Source organism: Microtus ochrogaster, chromosome 26 (assembly GCF_000317375.1).
Source record: "Microtus ochrogaster isolate Prairie Vole_2 chromosome 26, MicOch1.0, whole genome shotgun sequence".
NCBI classification, from domain to species: domain Eukaryota; kingdom Metazoa; phylum Chordata; class Mammalia; order Rodentia; family Cricetidae; genus Microtus; species Microtus ochrogaster.
In genome coordinates this window covers 8,336,057-8,360,995 of record NC_022025.1, presented here as the reverse complement: position 1 = coordinate 8,360,995, position 24,939 = coordinate 8,336,057, and the positions used below count along the sequence as shown (strand labels likewise).

General features: G+C 36.9%; 1 protein-coding gene across 4 annotated transcripts in view; it reads right to left on the bottom strand.

Moving 5' to 3' along the window:
- Nucleotides 1–24,939, bottom strand: part of Pclo (piccolo presynaptic cytomatrix protein) — a 293,606-nt gene that overhangs the window by 253,216 nt on the left and 15,451 nt on the right. For 3 of the 4 annotated variants that reach the window (XM_013350428.2, XM_013350429.2, XM_013350430.2), the window contains exon 3: nucleotides 16,196–17,656. In XM_013350428.2, coding sequence (XP_013205882.1) covers nucleotides 16,196–17,656 — 1,461 coding nt within the window. The remainder of the gene's footprint in view (nucleotides 1–16,195; nucleotides 17,657–24,939) is intronic. The other variant, XM_026784683.1, reaches the window with a different exon arrangement.

Sequence of the window (24,939 nt, the reverse complement as noted above, 5' to 3'; positions counted from 1 at the left end):
AGTATACTTTCATTAGTCAATGTTCACTTGTTTATCTTCAGAACTGAAGCTAGATAAAACAGTTCTGACATGTCAGTATGATTTAGTAAAAATATCGGTATAATAATAAAACCTTCAAGCTGAAATTTTTAGAGAGTATTGACATGACTTGTTGACATGTCTGGAAAGAAAATAAATGTAAGAGCACATCAGATATGGATTCAGCCATTTATATTTCTCACATCAATACATTCTTGTTTGTAATCACTTGTCAGTTTTCTAAGGCTTTTCTAAGTATTCCATGATAAAATTTCTCCCATTAAACTCTTTTCAAATCCCTACAGATAACTTGCTCTTTTCATATGTAAAGAACGCATTCATATTAATGACCCAATCATTGAGAAAAGTTCATCAAATAAATAAAGATAGAAGTAGTGTTGACATCAGGAGTGAAGAAGCATAGCAATGACTCTGTTTCCATTTCTTTTTGCCACATTATAAGGTAATCTAAAATAAGTTTACAAGCTTGGAGTAAATGTTTCCAACTTGGCATTTAACAACAAAACTTACTTTGTTAACCAGAACAACTCATCTCAAAAGTGACTCTTCAGTTAGGAAAAAATAATTTCAATCTTGGCTGTATAGAAAAGAGTGGATCTTGGTGCTATATGTCTTCTAGACCTGGCAGCGTTGATTAACAAAGTTAGCAGTGATTTTGCTTTGTCAAGTGCCATAAACTACCTTTAAACATGAATCCACTAGCCAATTCTACAGGATAAGGAATGTGTACCAAAAAAAGAAAAATGGCTAAACTAGGCTGTTTTTGAAACTCAGGCAATCAGGTACTACAGGTGCCATTGCAACACCTCTTGCTACTTTGTTCTTATAACACCACTAAGACCACATCTCTTCCATGAAGCAGTGACATTATATAAGCCCCACTCATAACAAAAGACTTGCTATTCTCAATACACCAAAATTCAAAATAAGGATCTATTTGAAGAAAGTTTTTGGTAAATACTATATGTATCTTTTCTTTTTGTCCTTTGAAATGCCAGGGAAATTAGATTGGAAAGTAGATGAAATATTTGCCTGTAATCAAATCTGAAGTCAATCATTTTTTTTTGTTTTAATTAGATAGCTACAATATCTGTAATGACTATATAGGATTAATTCTTTCTTTTAAGAAGTTCATATTAGCATCTACTGTGTGATGATATCCTGGAACAGACAATATTTAACAATCATGGATCTTGTATCCCACTGATACTGGAAGATATTTTAAAAGATAATAAATTTGTAAATGAACCATCATAATTTTAAAATGATACTAAATGCTAAGGACAAAAGAAAAGAGATCAGGATAAGATTGCATTCTAGAAATCCTGAGGGAGGTTTTATGACTAAATATGATATTCAGGGAAGACTTCAGTAAGATAAAATTTAGGCTAGTAAATTTAAAACTTAATTTCCTATTTATACATATGTAAAAAATGTATCTCTAAAAATTATATATTTTTCTTATTTCATTTCTTAAAAATAAATGTTGACAGATGCATGTTGCTACTAACAACTTCAATAATGCTTTGAGGATCCTTGTAGTCAGGCCTGTAAGATAGCTCGGTGGGTAAAGTACTTGCCACCAAGCCTGATAAACTGAGCCTGAGTTCCAGGACCCACATATTTGAAGGAGAAGACCAAATTCTGCAAGTTGTCCTCTGATCTCAAATGAGTCATGGCGTGTCCCAAAATGTGTTAACAAACAAACAACAAACAAAGTGTAAAAAAAAAAATTAAAACCCTTGTAGTCAATATAAGGTCAAATAAGCAAGTAGTGCTTCTAATTGTGGCTGTATTAACGTAAAGTATGATGCTGAATCTATTCTATTTACCAAAATTGCTCATGAATTTTCTTTATCAAACAAATGTGCATTGCTCACATATCATGTACACAGATTTTGACAGTACCCAAGAAACTAACTGATATATCCTACATTGTACATTCTTATGAGTTCACAAAAACAGAGAGAATATTATCATTAACTTATAAGAACTGGATATGCTATGAAGAAGCAAGAACAGGCAACAAGGGAAGAAAAATTTGAGATGAATTTGTCCAGGTGAATAGGAAGCAAGGAAGCATTAGGAACATGTAGAGAGGCAGAGAGTATTAAAGTGTATTCCACTATAAATCATTATGTACAGTGTTCCATGAATAAATAAGATGAAATAACTTCAGAGATTAAGTATAGCACAATAATCAAAATTTGCAGGAGGGGACAATGAGACCTGAAGGTCTGTATTTTTCCAGGTCAAGTATTGAACGCTGACTACTGTAACCAAGATACTAGTCCTGATAAAGAGTGAGGTCATCTTTATCAGGAAGAGTTGTTGAGAGGTAAAAGACAATACTTCTGTGTCATACTACTGTTCAGGAGACACAGGAAAGAAGACCAACCCAACCTAGTGCATGTAGTAGAAGCTGCGGGCCTGCTTTTGGTCCCGCCCGGCTCCCGCATGGCTAGCTTTACACCAGAAATAACAACACACAAATTGTATTCACTTAAACACTGCTTGGTCCACTAGCTCTAGCCTCTTATGGGCTAATTCTCATATTTTGCCTAACCCATTTTTAGTAATCTGTGTAGCACCAGTCTTTCCGGGAAAGATTCAGCATGTCTGACCTGGTGGCTTGCTTCATCGCGTCTGCCCGGGAGAGGGGAGCATGGCCTCTGTCTGAGGCATCTTACTTCACTTCCTCTTCCTCCCAGCATTCTGTTCTGTTTACTCCACCCACCTATGTTCTAACCTATGAGGGCCAAGCAGTTTCTTTATTTTTTAACCAATGACCTTCCTCCATCAAGCGAAGTGTCAGTACAATGTGTCTAAGGGAGTGTTCCCTGAATGACACAATTTATGAAGCTGGAGGCAAAGGAAAGAATCTTAGGAATATGAAAATGAGGTTTTCAACATTTAATAATTCTGTTTGTCTAGTCAATGCTACTAGTGACTATACAAAAAGTATTTAGGTGATTCTATGCTTACCGACACACTCTGAAGTCATGGTTGATTGTATTTTCACTAATTCAAAAATGTTTATTGAGGGTCATTATATGTTCGAGCAATACACCACAGTCCAAGGGGATCACATTGCTTTCCTGAAGATTCTCACAGAGCAGTGACTCACTCAACATTGTTCAAGAGGTCAATACACAGAATCCAGTTTAAGTTCAAGATTATGAGTCTTGCCGGGCAGTGGTGGCACATGCCTTTAATCCCAGCACTCGGGAGGCAGAGGCAGGCAGATCTCTGTGAGTTCGAGACCAGCCTGGTCTACAAGAGCTAGTTCCAGGACAGGCTCCAAAGCCACAGAGAAACCCTGTCTCGAAAAAACAAACAAACAAACAACAAAAAAAAGATTATGAGTCTTTGACCATCATGCCATATTTTCTTAGAGTTATTCATGAGAATTTAAACTATTCAGTACCACAGTAAAAGATGATAAGGGAGCAGCATAGGGTGTGGAGGAAAAGCTTCTGCGAGATGATAGAACATAGTTAGAGGAGGAGTTCTTTTCTCCTTCTATACGGCATATGTATAACAGCATTTTGAACAATGTTGCTTATCTAATCAAGAAGTTTCCTTTCATCCATTTTGTTCCTGTTTTGAAACATTCATGGTTTTACTGCACATGGGGTGATAACTAAAGAGAATCTGTTTTCCCAGACTGGCAAACATATCAGAAACATATCTCTGCCTCAGCATCTCCCAATGAATGTCTTCCAGAAAATGAATTCTGCCAAATAAAATTTCAAAATGTGATATATTTGGTTAAAAATATATCCTTCTTGCAAGACCACAGATAGCAGTAAGTTGCGTATGTGTATATAATCCATGTCCCTAAATTGGATTAAACTGGAAACATTTTCAAACTCTGTTAATTCAAGGAGTATGTTTTTTCACATCTCCTGAGACTACATGTCTATAAATTTCATTTTCCATAAAGACAAAAGTAGTGGTAATTTATTCTTCATGCATACTATCTGGTTCTATTTGTAATATTAATAAGCATGTGTACGTTGCAATTTGATTATCACAAGAACATTGGGTATGGGTGGCCTTGCACCTGATAAATGGGTTAAATTTTGAAATAGAGGATTTCTTTCAAAAGCAGTCTCAAAACATGATCATTTGTTTTCGTGACTCAGTTGACACTGCGGCCCTTCAGACTGCTGTAAGTCCATTATATGGGACTCAAACGTTACAAAATTTTACATAATCAATTTTGCACGAATGTGATTTTAGAAAGGGTATTGTTTTCTTAAACGCATGTATTGCATAATGTAGTTGAAATAACGGATATGTGTCAGGTAATGAACATTAGAAGACTAGTGTCGTAAGGCCTGAGAAAACACAAACTTATGAGCAGGCATTCTCTTTGTGCAGCCGGTGTAAAGGTATACAATCGACAGGACACTCTACCCAGCATTTCCTTGGGGTGTGGTTCTGCTAGAGCACTCCTATGTTTAGCAAGCACGAAAGAAAAACTGGTATTACTCTGGGGTGATGAAGGAAGTGTGATGTGATATGTAGAAAACATCATTCCACACAGAAACTTATGACTATAAGTTTTCGATTTTAAAATAGTAAGCTAGAAATAACTGGAAAATATAAAAGTTATTTGAAAAACATTCAAAATGAATATAAATATAATTCCAGAAATTCAAAAGAAGACCTCTGCATTTCTTTTACCCTATTCTGCTTTGTTTGTTTATCATTATTTATCGTCATCATAATTACTATTTTATTATTATATTAGATTCTATTAGTATTCTCATGAGAGAAATAATGGGTGTGATTTAGGTGGGTGGGGAAGTGAGGAGGAGCTGGAGGGAGCTATGCAATTTGAAACCATAATCAAAATATATTGTAGGAAAAGAATCTATTTTCAATTTTAAAAAAGGATAACGTCTATAACCGTCATTGGCCTATTACTTCCATCAGCTACTAAGTTATTAATATTTAAGACAAAAATATTTTTGTCATTAGATTAGGTATATTTCTATAATGTGGCAAATAATTTAAATAATGCCCAAAAATGCTTGTCCATAATAAAGGTTACTAAATTGATTTCAAAGCACATATGTATGTGAGAATATACAGCCCATCCAACGAGGTAAGAGAATATACATTAAATCTTACAGTATGTATTTTCTGCTAGAGGGGTGCATGCTTGAATATGATACCATGAGCTTCACAAATTTTGGTACTTAATTTTGTTTATAACTTTCATAACGCAAGGATTTTTAATGAAGATAAAATAAATGTAGAAAAATTTTAGTACTGAATGTATAAAATATTTAGTATAGAATTAACTACTTTCCTTCAGGCACCAACACTTTACATATTCTCCATGATCCTAATTTTTTACCATTAACACTGAAAGCTGAAAGTGGTTGGTTAAGAGCCAAACCCAAAAATAAGAGTGTTTATGAAACCTACTCTCGGCTCAATGACTGATACCAATCAAAGACGGCGTACTTTTCATTTTCATCCGTCTTAGGATGACAGTTCAGTCTTTAGCTTCATTTGAGTAGGGTTTGTAATATTAGATAGAAGTTCATAATAATGCCCTATATACTTTGCAGTATACACAAGCACTGCAAGACCCTTTCTTCTCATTACCCTGGCAATTTGTCAGGGTTATGTTCACAGTAGGCAGCCATAAAGCCATCTCTATGGTAAAAAGAGAACATTATCTTGCTACTTGCATTGAAAGTATGACTTTCACAAGCAGGGTATTCCTCAAATTGACCAGAGCCCACTATGTTCACGCTAACATTCGAGCGGTGGCACCACTCTCCATAGGGTGGGCAGGGCGGAGGATCAAATACAATTCTCCTGCGCTGTTGTGCCACAGTGTCAGCATTCACACTCTGACCCGGGAACAAGGTATTTACAGCTGCAAGACGTACAAGGTCAAATTCCAGCCTAGGAAATACCCTACCACAGGACCCTTTAGCCAAGATTCATTTGCTACTTCATATATTTAAATACCAAAAGTGGTTTTATAAAAAATATAAGGTACTGAAACTGTGAAACGCTCTTAAAATGGGAACTTGATCAGAAAATATTGTATGAATAAAACTACTTTTGATAAGAAAAAAGCTAAAGGATTTAGAAAAGAGAATTGATTTAATGGAAGTCTATTATATGATTAAAGTGCCTCCATGAATCAAGAATGAAAACAATGAGTTGTTTAGCAAATAATCTGGAGTCAAGTGTTTGTGTATTTGAATAAATGATATTAAATTTTTCATCTTCCATGTGCCAAAATTTATAAAAAAATCTAACATAAAAACTACAGATATTTATAAAGAAATACTAAAGACCACTTTTATAAACAAACGGAAGCAGACAGTTTTATAAAAATATGTTGTCTGACAAATATTTTAAAAATGTAATTATATAATGAGAAAAGAATAAATAATATTAATAACAATGTTACACAAGTAAAATATCATCTTAAGATATATTAACAAAGAATCAGATTATGTAAAAGACACATAAATATTTTCCAAAACTAACATGGACATAAACAATTTAAAAAATATTAGTAGATGATAAACTCATGATATTGATATTACTTACAGGCAAAAATAGTAATATATATTTAGATAAATCCTAGATCACTGCCTACTTTATTAAAGAAAAAATATTACTTTTATTATTCAATTAATAAAGTAAAGTTTTTAATGTAAGATGGATAACCATTAAGAAAATAAAACACTGAAAATATAATATCTTCAATATGCAGTAGTACTAGCATTCTATATTTCTAACATAATCTGTCTTTTAATAATGACCTCAAAGTTGAAATATTTCACCCAAATGCACTTGAAGTTCACAAACAGACTCATAATCTTTGAAAGATCAACTTAGAACAGAAGAGACAACAGAGAACATAAGGTCATAAAGTTTGATATGGCCACAGCATGTAGTGTGGTTACTGTTATTAATTATTAGCAAGAACTAAGAACCCTGATCTTCAGATCAATTTAGACATTCATTTTGTGTCTGTTGACAATGAGAGCACTGAAATCTCTCCATTCAGAGGAGAATGCAGTAGCCACCAGCTATCTTGTATAATATAGTGATTCCTGGAAAAGGTAAGATAGACTTACAAGAAATATAAGGTATTACTGCACTTCTCATGTAGAGAGACAAGTACATCCTGCATGGAGGCAGATACAGTATATGTTTGCACAACTGCAGCTGGGCAATCAAAGACAATGTTGAGTAATATTTGCTGAAAAATTAATGAGTCATTTTATATTGTTCATACTACCCTTTGAGTTGACTAGTTTTATATCAATCTGTCATAGGCTAGAGTTTGGAAGAGAAAACTTCAGTTGATAAAAATGCACCCACTAGATTGAACTTTGGGTAAGTTTTTGGTGCAGGTACTTGATTGATGATTGGTGTGTGAGGGCCCAAATCACTGTGGCTGGTTCCATCCCTGGACTAGTGGTACTGGGTTTTATAAGAACGCAGGATGAGCAAGCCATGGAAGCAAGTTATTAAGCAGCACTCCTCTATCCCTCTGCACCCGCTCCTGTCTCCAGGTTCCGGTTACAGTCTCTGTTTCCTGGTTCCTGCCTTGAGTTCCCTGTCCTGACTTCCCTCAATGATAGACTGCTACCTGGAAGTGTGAGATGAAATAAACTCTCCAAGTTATTTTTGGTCACGGTGTTTTATCACAGCAGCAGAAACCACAGCTAAAACATGCTTTAAAATTCAAGTTAAAATACAACCTAACTTGAGCCAGCCACTTGTTGTTCATAAGTACAGAGACTATTGTATCTGATGGTCCATCTCTAGCAAAACAGAAACACACATTCAAAACTGGCTAGAATATTACTCAGATACTGTGGAGAATAAGGTTAAGATTGCACAGTCTCAGAAATGCTGAACTAGAAGTATGACAGAAGACACTCTGAAACAATGATGGGAGAAAACATCTCACTTGTGTGTGTGTGTGTGTGTGTGTAGTACACACATTATATATAGTATATAAAATGACTATTTTTATATTTTATATACATTATATATAATACATATGATGACTAGTAGGACACAAGACTTCCACTGTATTTACTAACACATATGAATTTCTTGCAATTTTAACAAATACACTTTGTACTCTCACAATCAGATGGCATAAAAGAAGAGCCATCATTTTATTATCTTGTCAAATATCAGTGCTCATTTATTACCTGGAAAGATAAATCTTATATTGCATAGTTTTATATCAAATTGATATAAACTGGTCATTAGGAAGGAGAGAGCCTCAAATGAGAAAATGCCTAAGACAGACCTTTAGGCAAAGCTGTAGGGCATTGTCTTAATTAGTGATTGATTGTGGAGGTCCCAGCCTATGGCAGGTGATGCTATCCCTGGTCTAATGGTCCTGGGTTTTATAAGAAAGCAGACTGAGCAAGACAGAAGGAGTAAGTCAGTGAGCATCACCCCTCCACGGCCTCTGCATCAGCTCCTGCATCCAGGATCCTGCCTTGTTTGAGTTCCTGTCGTTATTTCCTTCAGTGGTGAACAGCAATATGAAAATGTAAGCCAAATAAAAACTGTCCTTCACAATGTGTTTTTCATCATGGTGTTTGATGGTAACAACAGAAACTTGACTAAGACACACAGTGATGCTGATGTCTATGCTTCTGATTCCCCAAAACTACTTCATCCTTACAAACAAGCCATGCAACACAGACACATTGTTCCATGGAAAACAATGCTTTTTTTCTTATATCCCCATATTTACAAAGTTGTAGGAGTTAAAATTCTAGAAATTACCAAATGAAGTATGAGCAAGAGAGTGTAGAACAAGTGGTATTTGTTCTCTAGTTCCATTGGGTTATTTAAACAAATATAGTAAAGACAGTATTGACTTGGCTCCTAAAGTAAATCTTTGTTGTTTAATAACTCTATGTCTCTCATTCTCAGTTTAATTCCTAAAATAAGGCTTAAATTACCACATAACGTTATGGAAGAAAAGTGTGTAGCCCAATGTTTTTTGCATTAAAATACTTGCTTTATGAAAGTAATGAGATGAGGGAACAGTTGATATCAGGTTCATTTCAAACACTGTCTACACAAAATTTTCAATGAAACACAGTCACACTTATCCTACATCTGAAGTTTAAAACAAAAGTATAAAAAATACTAATCAAGACAAACATTTTTGTAACATTTTTAGACTTCCAAATGAATAGCTACTGTTTTAAACAATAATCAAAGTTCAGAGAGTCTACGTGAAAAAGAAATCCCTGTGAACTATAGTTCTGCATTCTCTTTTATAATAATCCATTATTTTATTTGTGTGTAATTGAAATGATGAAAAAGAAAGCTGTTTAATAAGTTGTCAAATAATAAGTTATTCTGGATTAAGCAAAAAGAAATTTCGCGAATGAGTGGAGGAGGTGATGAGTGGAGGAGGTGAGGTGGAGATGCTTACCTGCTTTCAGATCTTCCAAGAGAATTTGATACACTGTGATCTTTGTTCTTTATTTACTACAAGCAAATTTTCCTTATGAAACATTCAAAATATAAATCTTATGTACAAAATTCTCTTTATTTAGAATAAAATAATAACCTAAATCCCTAATAAAAGTATTACATATACAGTGAAATATAAACCCACATAATTAATTCATATTTCTTCATTTAGACAACACTAAAGATGCTAAATGACTTATATGGTCACTGAGATATGTAGCTATCCTATAGAATCCATCCAAAATGAGTACTGTGAGGAAAAATTAATTTCTTAAAAATTGAGCAAAACTCCTCAATTTTAAATCTGTATTTGACTATTGAAAATAAATATCATTCAAGAAAGAAAACAAATTTATCTTGAAATTGAATAACTTTATCATCTATAACCACATTATAAATGTTGTTATAAAAGTTGCACTAGGGATCTCTGTCAGAAAGGTCAGAAATGCCAACCCAAACTACAGAGTTCCACCATGTGCTTTCTCTGGGACTGATTATTAGTAGAGCCCTTTATTCATAATTGATCTGGGATCATCTAGCTTTCAATTTTTGTGCATACTTGCACCAATTGACATACTTTAAAAGTTTTTAGTGCTGCATATGCTTTTTACAGTATTAAGTAATGTTGATGAATGTGGATGAAAGATATTATGCATTGCTAAACTAATGTGTTACATCTTTTCTAGACCAGCTGTAAGTGATGCAGAATGCAGAAGCCACCTCAGCTAAAGAGAAAGAACTGAAAGGATCACCATCTACCACTGGGTCTTAATCAGCTCAAAAGGCTCATTTGTTGCCTAGTGACAAATATATGCTAGCTATTTCTACACCATTTAGGCCATGCAAAATCAGCTTGCTAAGAAAGCAAAATCATGACTCTAGGACTTCATTCAGCATGAAGAAATACATTTCATGTTGTCTTATTTTCATGATAAAAAGTTACTTCAGAAAAGAGAGGCAAAAAAAAACAACAAAAACAAATACCCACAAAAAGGATAGTTTGGCATCTTTTGCATTTGAACTAAATGAGAATTACTAAAATTTAGAAGGGAAAGACATTGCCAGCCTAGACTGTTTTGCTCAGTATCTTTCCAGATTGGTTCATTGCAGCTCTTTTTTGGAAGATATACTGCAAATTTTAAAACTTCATCCAAGATAAACCACATTGTGCTTGGACAAAAATTAAGACTAAAAGAACCGTGTTTTGCTACTAGAGGTTAACAGATTATAGCACCATTTATGCAAACTGGATGTTACACAGTTAAACAGTAAAGCTCGGGCTAGACACTAGATGCACCCCAGGTTCCACCAGAAGGAAGACTTTGGTACTCCTCAGGACCAGTGAGGGATGATGCTCAAGAGGATCAGGAAGCAGCCTTAGGACAGCTGTATTTGGGAAGGGGTGGACAGGTGGGATACTTTTGGTTGCTCCCAATGCAAATCTACAATGGCTGTCTTTTCACAGCCAGAGAAAGGAGAGGGAAAAAAAGTATGACAGGAAGGCAGTATGGAACAGCAAGGAAAGCATCTGTCTCCATCAGGGGGATAAGAGAAACAGAGACTTGGTGCATAGTTATATATGCTAGAAAATAAATAGAAAACTCTGACTCTATCCAAAGGAACATCATTTCTTTGTACTTAAGGAATAAGTGTGAATATTTTGAGAATATTCCTTCTGAATTAATAGTACAGTAACACCGAATCACAAGAAAAATATACCACAAACAGAGCTTAAAAACATAGAGACTAAATGAAGATTAGAAGTACATGCTTTCCTGCTGTGGGACCATGGCTTTATACCCCGTAAAGATCTGTCAGTTATATTGGTTTAATAAAATGCTGATTGCCAGTAGCTAGGCAGGAACTATGGGTGGAGCGACTAGAACAGGAGAATTCTGGGAAGAGAAAAGGCTCAGTCATCACCCAGACAAGGAGGACACAAAATCAGAATGCCTCACTGATAAAAGGTACCAAGCCACACAGCTAATACAGACAAGAATTATCAGTTAACATAAGATGTAAGAATTAGTTAATAAGAAAACCTGAGCCGATAGGCCAATCAGTTTATAATTAATATAGGCCTCTGTGTGTTTCTTTGGGACTGAATGGCTGCGGGGCCGGGTGGGACAGAAACCTCTGTCAACACTTTCCCAATTGAAAAACAAACAAAATGATTTAGTAATAACAGTGGGCTCATGCTGTAAATTAAGCCTAAATAGTTAGAACTATTTGGACACATATAAATCTGCCTAATAGAATACATATACATATGTGTTGGGTGTATGTATATATGTAAAGGCATACAGACAAGCTGACATACTGTATTATGAACCTTTTCGCCTAACTCATCTGGCATTCCTCTAAAGCTTTGGAAGCAATAATAACATGAATATTTGAACATAAAATAAAAGAACTAACTTTCATTCACTTTGTTAATATAGGACTAGCCAGTAGCTTATACCCACAGCAGAGGTAAGCCTTATACCAACGGAATTAATCCTTTACCATAGTCATGGGCAAGAACACTGGTCATTTTTGCTGTATCAAAATCTCCTCTCCCTGCAACACAGTCTTCTAAACGTAAGGAAATGACTGCAGAGCATAATAATGTGAAGAATGATCGATATTTTATATCCTGCTGGGCCATATTTAAAATAGGATCTCACTTAAACTATCTAAAAACTTTATACAACTTATACCTTAAACTTACTCAAAATTAAAGTTCCACACAGGCTGGCTATTTCTGTAATCTATTCAAATGATTTCCTTTCCAAACTCTGACCTTCAAGGCATGATTAACCAACATCCAGAATACCAGAGATTGTCCAGGAAGAGTTCCTGACTCTGTACTCAAGGACTTCTCATGTCACTACTGCGAACTCTGACAGAATGTTAATACTCATGATAGGTCAAATGTGGTAAATGCACATCAGTACATAAACAAATAGTGTTGGTGTGTATATAAACACCTATATGCAACACTGTATGTGTGTTATAAGGCACAATCCTTCTCTTGCTCTATATGCATGATTGCGTTAAGAAAATATAGAAATTACAGCTTTGTTTTCAGTAGTGCTGTTTTGCTTTACAGCTATTTCAATAAACGCATTGTGTTGACACCATAAGGCTCCTCATTAAAGGGTACAATTTTTTAACAGCTTAGATAAATGCAGCTGTACTAGGAAAACAAAAATTATACTGTGGATGAATGCACACGCACATACACACACACACAAATGCTCTTCTAAAACTATGAGAAAATTAAATTTTGCATTGTGTTTTACATTTATACTGGAGTTAATTTGCAGGCAATAAGAACAGTTAACACTCACAAAGGGCTGAAGAAACAATATGTATCTGCCTTGAAAGATGAATGTTAATTAGCAAGGCTCATCACAGCTGAGGAAACAAACCTGCTGAATCCTGCAGCGAAGGTGCCTTCACATGGTGCTAGCAAAGTCATGGCAACCTCCTGTGCTTTCAAAGTGAGCAACTAAAACGTTCTATGCTTGTTTATTAAAGAATTGGAAAGTCTTTCTAGGTCCATCCATTTACCTGTGTTTGAAGAAAAGTTGGGGGGGGGGTACCTGAACCTGGGAGAGGCTGAGGGAGGAAATGGAAAAGGGAAAGTGAGGTAATTTTATTTTAATTAAAATTTATTTTTAAAATATCAGAGCCCAAATAATAAGACCAACCCTAAGGATCCTCTGACATGTCTCATCCAAACCTCTTCAGCTCTGCCTGATTGACTCACAAGATTAGACACGGTGGATTGAAAGAGCCCTTCAGTAGATTTGATTTGTGTAAAAGTGATGGACACATCTACCATTCTGCATAAAACTCAAAACCAAATGGACCAAAGACCTTAACATTAATCCAGATCCACTGAACCTGATAGAATTGAAAGTGAGAAATTGCCTTGAATTTGGGATAGGTGACTACTTCCTAAATATAATACCAGTAGCACAGACACCAAGATCAACACTTAATAAATGAGACCTCATGAAATTGAAAAACTTCTGTAAGGCAAACGACACCATCATAGGACAAATCAGTACCCTCAGGATGGTAGAAGTTTTTCATCAACCGCACATCTGACAAAGGGCTGATTTCCAAAATAAAGAATTCAAGAAACTAGATGTCAAAATACCAAACAATCCAATTAAAAATGGGGTACAGATCCTAATAGAAAATTCTCAAAAGAGGAATCTCAAATGGACAAGAAGCACTTAAAAAAATACTCAACATCCTTAGTCATCAGGGAAATGCAAATCAAAACAACTCTGAGATTCCATCTTACACTTGTCAGAATGGCTAAGATCAAAATCACAAGTGACAGCTAATGCCAGAGAGGCTGTGGAGCAAAGAGAACACTTCTCCATTGCTGGTAGGAGTGAAAACTTGTACAGCCATTTTGGAAATCAGTAAGACAGTTTCTCAGAAAAGTAGGAATCAATCTACCACAAGACCCAGCAATGCTATTCTTGGACATATACCCAAAGGATGCCCAATCCTACCACAAGGTACTTGCTTAACTATGTTCATAGCAGCTTTATTCGTAATAGCCAGAACCTGGAAAAACCTAGATGTCTTTCAACCAAGGAATGGATAAAGAAAATGCCAGGCTAGGGAGATGGCTCAGAGGTTAAGAGCACTAGCTGCTCTTCCATAAGTCCTGAGTTCAATTCTCAGCAACCACATGGTGACTCACACCCATCTATAATGAGATCTGGTGCCCTATTCTGGCATGCACACAATTAATGCAAACAGAACAGTATACATAATAAAAAGTAAATCTTAAAAAAAAAGAAATGTGGTACATTTATACAAAGGAATATTACACAGCTGTTAAAATCAATGACATCATGAAATTTGCAGGCAAATGGGTACAACAGAAAAACCATCCTGAGTGTGGTAGGCAAGACTCAGAAGGACAAACATGGTATGTACTCACTCCTAATTGAATATTAGCTGTAAAATAAAGCATAACTATGTTACAATCCACAGACCCAGAGAGACCAATTATCAAGAAGGGTTGGGAGGGGGGATGGAAGCCCGGATCTCACTGGGAAGGGGAGATAGAAGAGATTTCATGAATGGATCGAGGGCAGGTGGGGGTGTAAACAAGATGCATGAGTAGTCAGGGACCAGGTTGGAGAATGGATGGATGGGGAGAGTATTGAATGAGACCACCGGAAACGGGGGGATTTCAGAGTCAGGTAAAAGCCTGCTGCAGGGGCATCTCCAGGAACCTACAAGATGACCCCAGTTTCTGTCTCTGTGTTTTTATTAATCGTGCTTCAGTTCACAGAGACTGGAGCCTGCATGGGACTGACCTAGGCCCTCTGAACATATGTGACAGTTGTGTAGCTTCATCTTCTTGAGGGACTCCTAACAGTGGAATGCAGAGACTGTCTTTTGTCTCTGTTTCTGGTTTGGAACCCTTTCCTCCTACCTAGTCCAGCCTTGATGAAAGAGGAGGTGTCTAGTCTCACTGCAACTTGATTTACCATGGCTGGTTGGTATACATTGGAGGTCTGCCCTTTTCTGAAGAGCGACAGAAGAGGAGGAGTGGACAGTGTTGGGTAGGTTGGTGGGAAGGACCAGCAGGAAAGGACGGAGGGGAAATTGTAGCCAGGAAGTAAAATAATTAATTAAATAAATAAATGTAAAAAATATAATAAAAATGATATAAGGTAATGGACAGTTATTTTAATTTTTGAAATATTTATTAAGGCAATGCTTTATTTATCTAACATAGTAATGATCACTTAACCCTTGAGTGACCTATAGCCAAAGATTCTAATATTGCCTTAGCATAATACCAGTTCTTATCCACTCATTGTTTTCCAGCTATATGATCAGGTAGAGAGTCACCAACTGCATTTTGGTTATTTACATTGTAGAGAGAATGTTCTTGACATCAACTCATTAGAGTGTCTTCTCGCTAGTCACAGAGGACATTGGCCTTCCACAGCTCCCAGAAATGTACTCTATTATCTCAGCAGACCGCACCACAAACAGATACAGAGAAAATTTAAACAACCACACGAGAACTACTAACCTTACTAGACAGTATCCTTAACTGACACCAAGGTTTTAACAGTGTTTGATTATACTGTATATGAATCTAATCAACTAAAGTTCTGTTTGAAAATGCATTAAAGGCCATAGCATGACAGCACCCCAGAGGCTCAAGCAAGGATGGTGGGTTCCAAGCCAGCCTGGCCTGAACAGCAAGATCCCGAGATCAAAGGAAGGCAAGACGAATTTCAGCAATGCACTGCATTAAAGACAAGAAATGGGTTGTAGAAACTGACAACTATGCATTACAATTTTTTTCTGGACTTCCCATATGGAAATGGAAGAGCCTTGGCATGGCTTCTAACTCATAAAATACTGAGGTCATTATCATTTTAATTTTCTAGCATATCCCATCTCTTACTTTTTGTGCAATAACCCATAAAAGCACAGAGATCAAAAACTCCTAACAGTGTGGATGGAGCCAATTTTAACCTCTTCCAAGCTACCAATATTTATTTCTTTTTTTCAGTAGAAACATACTTCATTGCTCAGAAATTTGGGTTCCCAACTATTCAGAACAAACTGACATATATTCTCATCCATATGTAATGTAGGTGTTGCTTACCTCCGTCAAGTGGGGCATTGGGTTAAATCCACAGAGATTGCAAACTTGACTCTTGCACTGTGTACAAGTGTTGAAGTTGGGAGGATCCTGAGAGCCTATGTTGAGTTCAGTTTTGCAGAGCGGACAGGTTGGCTCCGATTTGGTGGTCTTGTCAGGCTCAGCCGGTGGGGGTTTGCTGACCTTACTGGGTGGGGGCTTCTTGTCTTTTTCTAGCCGCTTTGCTGCTGGAGCTTGCTCAGGTTTGGACTCTAAGCTCTCAGCGGACGGAGCCTTTGTTTCCTTCTTCACAGGTGGCGCCTTGGCAGGTGCTGGTGGGAGCTGACCTGTGGGTTTAGGAGCTGCAGGGGTCTGTGATGGAGTCGGGGCTTGCTTCGTTGGGGCTGCCGGCCCAGTCTGTGGATGAGGTCCTGGCTGGCCTGCTGTGGAAATTAAGTTTGATGCTTGGCTAAAGATGGATGCTCCAAACCCGAACAGCTTCCCTGTCACAGTTTCTTGAGGAGTTGTGGGTTGTGATTTGGGGGCGTCGGTGATACTACCCAGATTCAAACTAAACCGCCTTGGTTGCTCCTGAGGCTTTAGGGGCTGGTGAGATGGGGGTGCAACTTGACTAGGGGTAGGTCTTGGGCCAGAGGGTGTCGGTGACCCTTTTGGCACTGGCTTGGCATCTGGTTTAGGACTCATCTTGATTTGTGCTTTCTTAGGCTCTTCCTTTCTGTGAGTTGGATCAACGTGTTTTAGATCCTTGCTCTCAGAACTGGGCCCCGGATGTGAAATAATTTTTGAGTCTGACGCAGGCCTAGGCATGGCTTTAGAATCAGATGGGGTGGTTTTTTCTCCTGTTGGTGGGAAACTGTGGGAAGGTTTGGCAGAGTCCGTTTTCAAAGGAGGGGCTATTTGCACTTGAGCCTGTGGCTGCACCTGAGAGCTCGGAACATCGGGCCTTGTTGTTGCCACCGCTGAAGATTGAACGTCAGCGCGCGGCTCTGCCGTCTTGGGCTGCTTTGGTTTAACATCTGCAACAGGTGCCTTGGCTTGTTCAGGTAGGGGTGCAGAAGGCTCCTTGGGAGGGGCTGGCTCAGGTAAGGCCTCTGCCACTGGAGGCTTTGGGGTTGTAGCTGGGGTAGGTCCGTGAAGGGTTGGCTGCTTCACCAGCGGCGGTGGCTTTTTCGATTCAGGCGCTTTGGGGCTGTCCTGTTTGGGTGGAGGTTCCTTCTTGGGGGAAGCAGGCTGTGATGGTACCGGTGGCTTGCTGGCCGCTGCTGCTGGAGGTACAGAGGCAGCCTTAGGTGGAGGTTCCTTCTTGGGGGAAGCCGGCTGTGATGGTACCGGTGGCTTGCTGGCCGCTGCTGCAGGAGGTACAGAGGCAGCCTTAGGGCTGGGCTTGGGTGAGGATGGGATTGGAGCCAGTTCACCTCCCAGAGCTCTTTGCATCTGACAGTTTAAACAGAGCCACTCTTTGATCTGCAAATAACATACAAGCACCATCACTAAGATAACACTGCGAAAACACAAACGTTTTCATAGCATGCATGTTGCCATGTAACTCGTTATTCCAAAGATCAAATATAGTCGTTTTAATCAAACATGCAAAATTTCACTTTATGGAAGATAACGAACCGCAGAGACTAAAGCACGCTATGTTTTAGGGGAAGTAAATAGGAAAACAGCATGATTTTACTCTATTCTGCCTCCAGTGCTCACCGTGGCATTCTTCACCCACGATTTGCTCAGATAGGTTAGTTCCAGAAATAGAAAGTAATACGTAATAAAAACCATGAATTTTAACTTCTCAGAGTCCATTAATATATGATGACATGTATTTTTCTGCTCCTGGCTCATCACCAGGTTTTAGTTACACAAGCCCGAGGAGGCTCGTCAACTTATGAAACATTGCTGATTTGTTAAGATAGAGAGCATCTTCACTTCTACTTCAAGTCAACATAGTCACACAGGGGGGCAATAAAATTAACCAAGCTAAGCTGGAAAGAGATTTCTAGGGGCAACTCTTTGATTATCATAAATAGCATGATTTAGCAAAGAAAATGTTGATTCCCTGTGAAGTTTATCAAGATTATTTAAGGTAAGTGTTTCAGATAGTAGATAATGTATATGAGTGTGTTTAAACTAGAGAAGGGGGAGAGAGAGCAAGAGGGATGTTCATAGGAGAGAGAGATACATGTATGTATACACATGCACAATTACACCCATATTTCATATGTCGTTGACTGGGAACACATGTGGAGTTTAATATAACAAATTATAAGATCATTAAAAGGGTGACTATTTAACATTTTTGTATGATTCCAAAAATACTTACCACAGACTATTTTAAGTATTATCAGAAAAAAATATAATTTTGATTTCTGTCATTATCTAATCCTGTCCATCCAGAGTAACCAGTACTAACAGTTTGGAAACAAAACTCTCTGTACATAATGCAGCATGATGAGGAAAAGGAGTATATCAACCATAGGTATTGGGGAAGTGCCAAGCAGTACAAAATAGTCACGTGTTGGCTGGACAAGCAACATATTCTTTATTTGCAAGTAATTGTCTTTTGGAATAAAATTTAATTAATCTTTCCTAAGACTTATAAAAGTATTTTTTTCTTCTTTGCTTTTATTTATTTTCGAGATAAGGTATTGCTGCATAATCTACCTACCTCAGTCTTCTGAGTACTGGGATTATAGGGGTGTTCAAATAAAATTGTTTCAACCCATAAACAGCAAACGTAAGACCGGACAACTCTAAAATGTCATATTTCCACTTTAAATATTGCATTAAAAATTAAAAACACCCACGGTAAGTAGCTATGTATTCCTTAAGTTTTTAAAAATATTGTCTCGGGTAGGCCAAACCTGCCTCAGACTGGCTCCACTGCTGAGGAGCCCCTTGAATCTCTGATTTGCTGTGGATTAGATGCAGGAGTGTGAACCCGGGGCCCACACATGCTAGGTCAGCTCTGTGCAAACAGCTACACCTGCAGCTGTTCTGTATCGATAGCTTTCATGCGTTGGAAGCATTTCAAAGAGTAAACAACGTTTGTACAAACAATGCTTGAAATCGTCGAGTAACCAAATAGTTGCTGCTTCTGTAAATACTTTGGTGAAATTACTCTGAGGTATAGAGGGACTTTCATGCCACTTCCACAGCTTTTGGATGAAGAAAGAGTTCTGTAGATAAGCAGATTCCCACTATCCAGATCGCTAATTGTAAATGTCCTATTATTTATTTTTTCTGCTATATATTTCCAAATCCTGACATAATTAGCCAAATAAAAGAAGCACATATAATTAGATCCCTAAATCTTTGTAAGTGTAGTGTATCCAATTTTCCACTTACAAAATATCCAAGTACATGGTGTGTATCTGAGTTAATAAATGTAAATTACAAATTTCTAGGGCGAAGTCTTATGATGACCACTCCGTTTCGTAGATATAAAATTTTATCACTATTCATTCCTTCACTCAACTGTTTATTGAGGGCTCTGAATACTGCACAGGCCTCTGAAGGAGAGATCCAGAGTTCCCCACCTCCTGGCAGCTACAATACAGTGAAAGTTAATTAAAGCATAATGCAACATTAACATTTTTAGCTATACAAAAGAAGTATCTGAAAATATTATGTTGTTTCCTTCCTTCCTACTTGTTTCAGCCTCAGGTTTCTATCGGTAAATTATTTTTGAGGAGACAAACTTGAACTTATGAGTAAAATTGTAAGTTCTTTATGCCCATCATTGGTCCTTAAGTACATCTTTGGCCAACTTCAAAATTAATCTAATACAACAACATATATAATGTCTGATATACATAAATTCAAAAAATGCCTTTTATATGGCCAAAACTAAGCGATCGGCTGTAGTTTATAGAAGTAAATACTTTTGTGTCTACTTAGACACAGAAAGTAGTTAGGGGAAGGAGAAAGGATACAGGTGTGGCCATTCATTCAGAGAATGCTCTTCTCTCAGCACACCGTTTCCTCAAGCACGTATGGCTATTCTCTCTTATCCATTTAATACACTCTTTTTACTTTCTAAACAATGCATGAGACATTTCATCCTTCTGTATTCTGCTTCACTTCTAGAATAAGAGTTTAAATCATTTGCCTAAACTATGATAATACAAACAGCCCTTTTTCCTCTTAGGATGTTTTCAGAAAGAGTCTCCTTTTAACTTAATTCTACTAGCCATATCTGATGAGTATCTAAAGGAGTCTTATGTCAGTGCTTAACAGTGCTCGCACATGCATATAACACATACTCACATACTCACACACGCATGCACACACACATACATGCACACACACACATGTGCACACACAGGTAAACACTATCTTGTCCCTTAATACACTGAACAAATGGTAAAGCTCCCAATTATCCTCGGTATTAACATAATTATCCAAGAAAATTGTGAGCCAACTCTGACATTGATGCCAGTTAGATTTCCCACAAAGAAAACACAGAAATACAATTTCACTAGCTAAGGCTTTGGGAGATAATCAATGTCTTATTTAGATTATTCAAGGGGTTTAATTGTGGGTATCACATATAGGATTGTAATTAATAATGTATGCCACTTTAAAAATTATACACAAACTACTAATTGTCAAAAAATTACATTATGACTCTTAATTTCAGGTCTACAATAGCGATAATACTCAACTTGATAACCTAGTTAATAATATCAATAGTACATTTTTTTAGAGATCCAGAAGAAAATCACATTCCTGTTTCAAAGCATTATTTTGTAATTTTCTTCAGAATACAAACTTGTTTATTCTCTGAGAATTTCAAGCATGTGTTTAGCTTCAAAATAGAATGGAAACTTCTTAAAACAACAATGGTTAAAAAAACATACTTTCATTAAAGCAAAACTAAAATCCATCTAAAATTTATAAAGGACTCTTTGCTCAACTCCGATAGTTTACATACTTGAAATAACGGACCATCAAAAGAACAATGTCAGGACCTGATGTCTGCTGGTGTTTGTATCAGCTGCTGCCCTGGTGTTCTCCAATTATGCTTTCATCATGACTTTGCACAATAAAATCTGTTGGGGTTTAATTCTTGATTCATCACAACTAATCTTTCTGCAAATCATAACCCCTAAATGGACTATTTCTTCAGCAAGTTGGTGCTCTCATCCTCTCTGAGCCGAGCTTGTGATTTTGTCCACTGGGAGCTCCTGTGCCTTTCCCTAAGTGCAACCCGTTTTGTCTTCTACAACGAGAATTGAATGTCTTTGTTTATAGTGCACTATTGCCACAACTAAATCTGCCATATTTTAATTACCACTTTGAAAATTTGCATTGTAGTTAAAATATGCAATAACTTTATGTATTTTCCATTATTCGTCTATCTCCTATCTTTACACATTAAAAGGACTGGCCACTTACCATGTTACTCATATTTCTGTATTGGGAAATACATAAATCTGGATTTTTTTTACTATAAACCATTACAATGCCTTCTCCTATATAATTAATGTATTTTAAAATACTTACTGAAAACCATATGCAATTTTGAACACCACTGAAAATATAATAAAGCCAGACAACTGGTCTAAAAAGGCAACTTTATAAATAAGAATCCAAGCTCTTCCAGCTTCAAGGCAGGTCATGCTTCCTGCTACTCAAACATTGCCCAGAGCACATGACACATATCTCCCACAGAGACAGCCACACCCTACAGCAGTTTGACTACAAGTGGCTCACTGTAGTTATAATCCTTAGCTATGCATATTAATGCATAATTTATTTTGATTAAAAGGCAGGCATGGCATTCTTCAGAACTGTAATAATATTCTCCACAACTTGGTGACAATCTTTATTTAGCCCATAAAGTTGCATATTGCTTCTCTTAAACTAACTGAAGGCTCCTGCTGAATAATTTGGCCACTATGTCCAGTTTGTGATAAGTATGTCAAGTGTGCACTTCTGTACTAATAAACCAAAGCAACATTCACCAGCTGCTAACAATACCATTCTTAATCCTTGCAGCTTCAGATGATAGGAGTATGTTTTAATGTTTGCCACAGTTGCCTGAAACGAGAAAATCTGACACTCACTATAGCACCTTTTACCCAAGCGTAGGTCTGTCAGACCATGGTCCAAGAGTGGAATCAAAGCAGGGAATTCTGAGTGTTTGTGGGGAAACTCCAAGAAAATTAGAGAAGAATCTTGTGACCTCAGTTTCGTCAACATAAGGAGTTGCTTTCGGACTGTGCTGTCGAGCCCCTCTTAGATGTTCTGGATAGGAGTGACTTGAATTCACATTATCCATTATTGCTTGCTGGTGTTATCAATGAAGGGTTTAAAGTATCCTTTACACGCCTCTGCGGAAAAACTCCTTACTATGCACAGTTTGCGTGAGGACTTTACTCAGGGGACCTTTCTTAACACTCAGTGTATAAATCGTTTGATGCTCTGAAGAATGCTGGCTACTGCATAAGACTTAGGCCTCCTAGCGTTTAGGTTCCATTCTTCCAGGATCCAGCACACAAGAGCGGAAAGCATTTGTCCATGGAAGGGAGTCCATGTTTACCATCGCAGTTGCACACAAAAGGAGGATGTCCAATCAGCAACTGAGCTTACATTATATAGCTCAAACTTCCAAACAGTTTCTCAAGTTTCCCACACTTCAGAAGATGGAGAAACACAAGCCTTGGCTCTCAATTTTTCAGTTTATGGCTTCTAATGGCTCCAGTTAAACTGTGATTGTTTAAGTACGCCACTAGCTTCTTGAATTAGTTTGTAAGTATTTAATTTTTTGAAAAATTAAGCCATGCTAGTGAAGTAGGCAAACAATCTCGTGGGCTGAAAACATAAAAACAAGAAGGAAGCCAATATGTGCTAAGAGCTGCAGATCATTAAACTAGGTCAGAGCTGGGGGAAACTTTGTATGCACTGGCCAAGGAAGGAAAAAAAAAACAGTTTATAAAATGGTAAAAATGCTAAAAATATATTAAAGCTCATATAAATATCCATAGTCCCTAAGGGGCACTTTTGAATCATGGGTTTTTTAATGGAAGCCTCTTACAACCTGCAAATGATTCTAAAGCTGTACAGCGGTGTATAAATACATTTCACAGATAAGTATCAGGAAAATGGGTTTCAAATCATGCTTCAGCAGCCTTACATTATTCTGTTTGCACTCAAATAAATTTAATCTAAACTTTCATTATCATTCATTTCCTTCTGATAATGTTTTGAAATAAATCCTTCTTCCTCTGTCAGTACAACAGAATAAGAGGGATCTTGGACAGAAGCTTAGCTTTCCTCAGCCAATCCAGAGAATTCATTACTATCGTCACGTTCACAAATGAAGAAACTAACCAATTAGGTTGTTTTCCATGAGCTGACTGTGTTGCTAAGATTTATTTATTATAAGTATAGAACTAAAACTTCTGATGAATTAGTGATACAAATATTGTATTTCTATATGATATATTTCTATATGACATATTTATATATTTCTATATGAAACAGTTTATAGTTAGTGCTATTTATTAGAAAAAGCACACAATAGGTAGTAAGTTGTTTTATATTTAGGGACTCTCTCTCTCTCTCTCTGCCTCTGCCTCTCTGTCTCACTCCATACATATTCTATTTTACAAACAAAATCGAATCTCAAATTGCTAAGTTCCTATCTGTCCTTCTAGACTCCACATGCTATCTGTAACCAGAGGCAGTCATCACCTCCCTAATCTCTACCGTCAAACGCCGGCAAATCAAACGCCGGCAAAATGGCCAGTGACAGAGGAGCCCTCACAGTAAAACAGGATCTCAGCTTTCCTAGAGAGCAGAACTGAAGTCAGAGTGCGGCTTCCAGCACCAGTGATCAGGAAGATAAGAAACCAGGTTCCTTCTTCACGACTCTTTTTCTGTACCAATTGCTTTCGGAAACTAAATGTCATTAGCTTAGTAGTTCTATAAATATCAATACCTCATTAAAAGAATATTAAATGTCAAAATCCATATAAATTGATAAGTAAACGCCTTGAAATGTACAATGTTCAAATTTCTATTTACTAGATCTGCGATAGATGATCCGTATCATCTCATTATTTATGGAAAATTATAAATTTATTATAGATTATTTTATACATTTGTCTTTAGTAAAATATTCTTGAAATATTTATAATGACAGGTTGTCTTGTCAAGGGCATTTAAGACTTGACATAATTTAAAAATGACAAATGCATGCTTCCTCATAGGACAGCAACAGGCAAATGCTACTATCACTCATCAAGTCAAGCTTGATGACCTCATCATCTTCAATTATTTGCTTTCAAAGAAGGACATCTGCTATTACTAAACTATATAGATCATAATATTAGATGTAATTATACATAACAAGCAGAGTAAACATAATAAAATACAACTCTTGAAAAAGACATCTGAAATGTTTAGTCATTTCGAAGCCAAAACTAAGAAAAAAGCAATGGTTTAAAGTCTAGTGGCTATGCTCGCGAGTACAACATGAAACTGTGTGCAAACACAGTGCAGTCAAGGAATGCAGGAATCAGAGAGATAGCATTCACATTGAACCACATCAAAGACTGGAATTCTATGTAATATTTGTGAACAGAATTTTTAAAAATTATTTCTTCTGGTAAGTAACAACATTAGACAACTAGTTTACGTGGCAAACCCATTTTGCTATAATCAAGATCATCATAGAACCTTCATCTGGTGATGGATGGAGATAGAGACAAAGACCCACACTGGAGCACTGGACTGAGCTC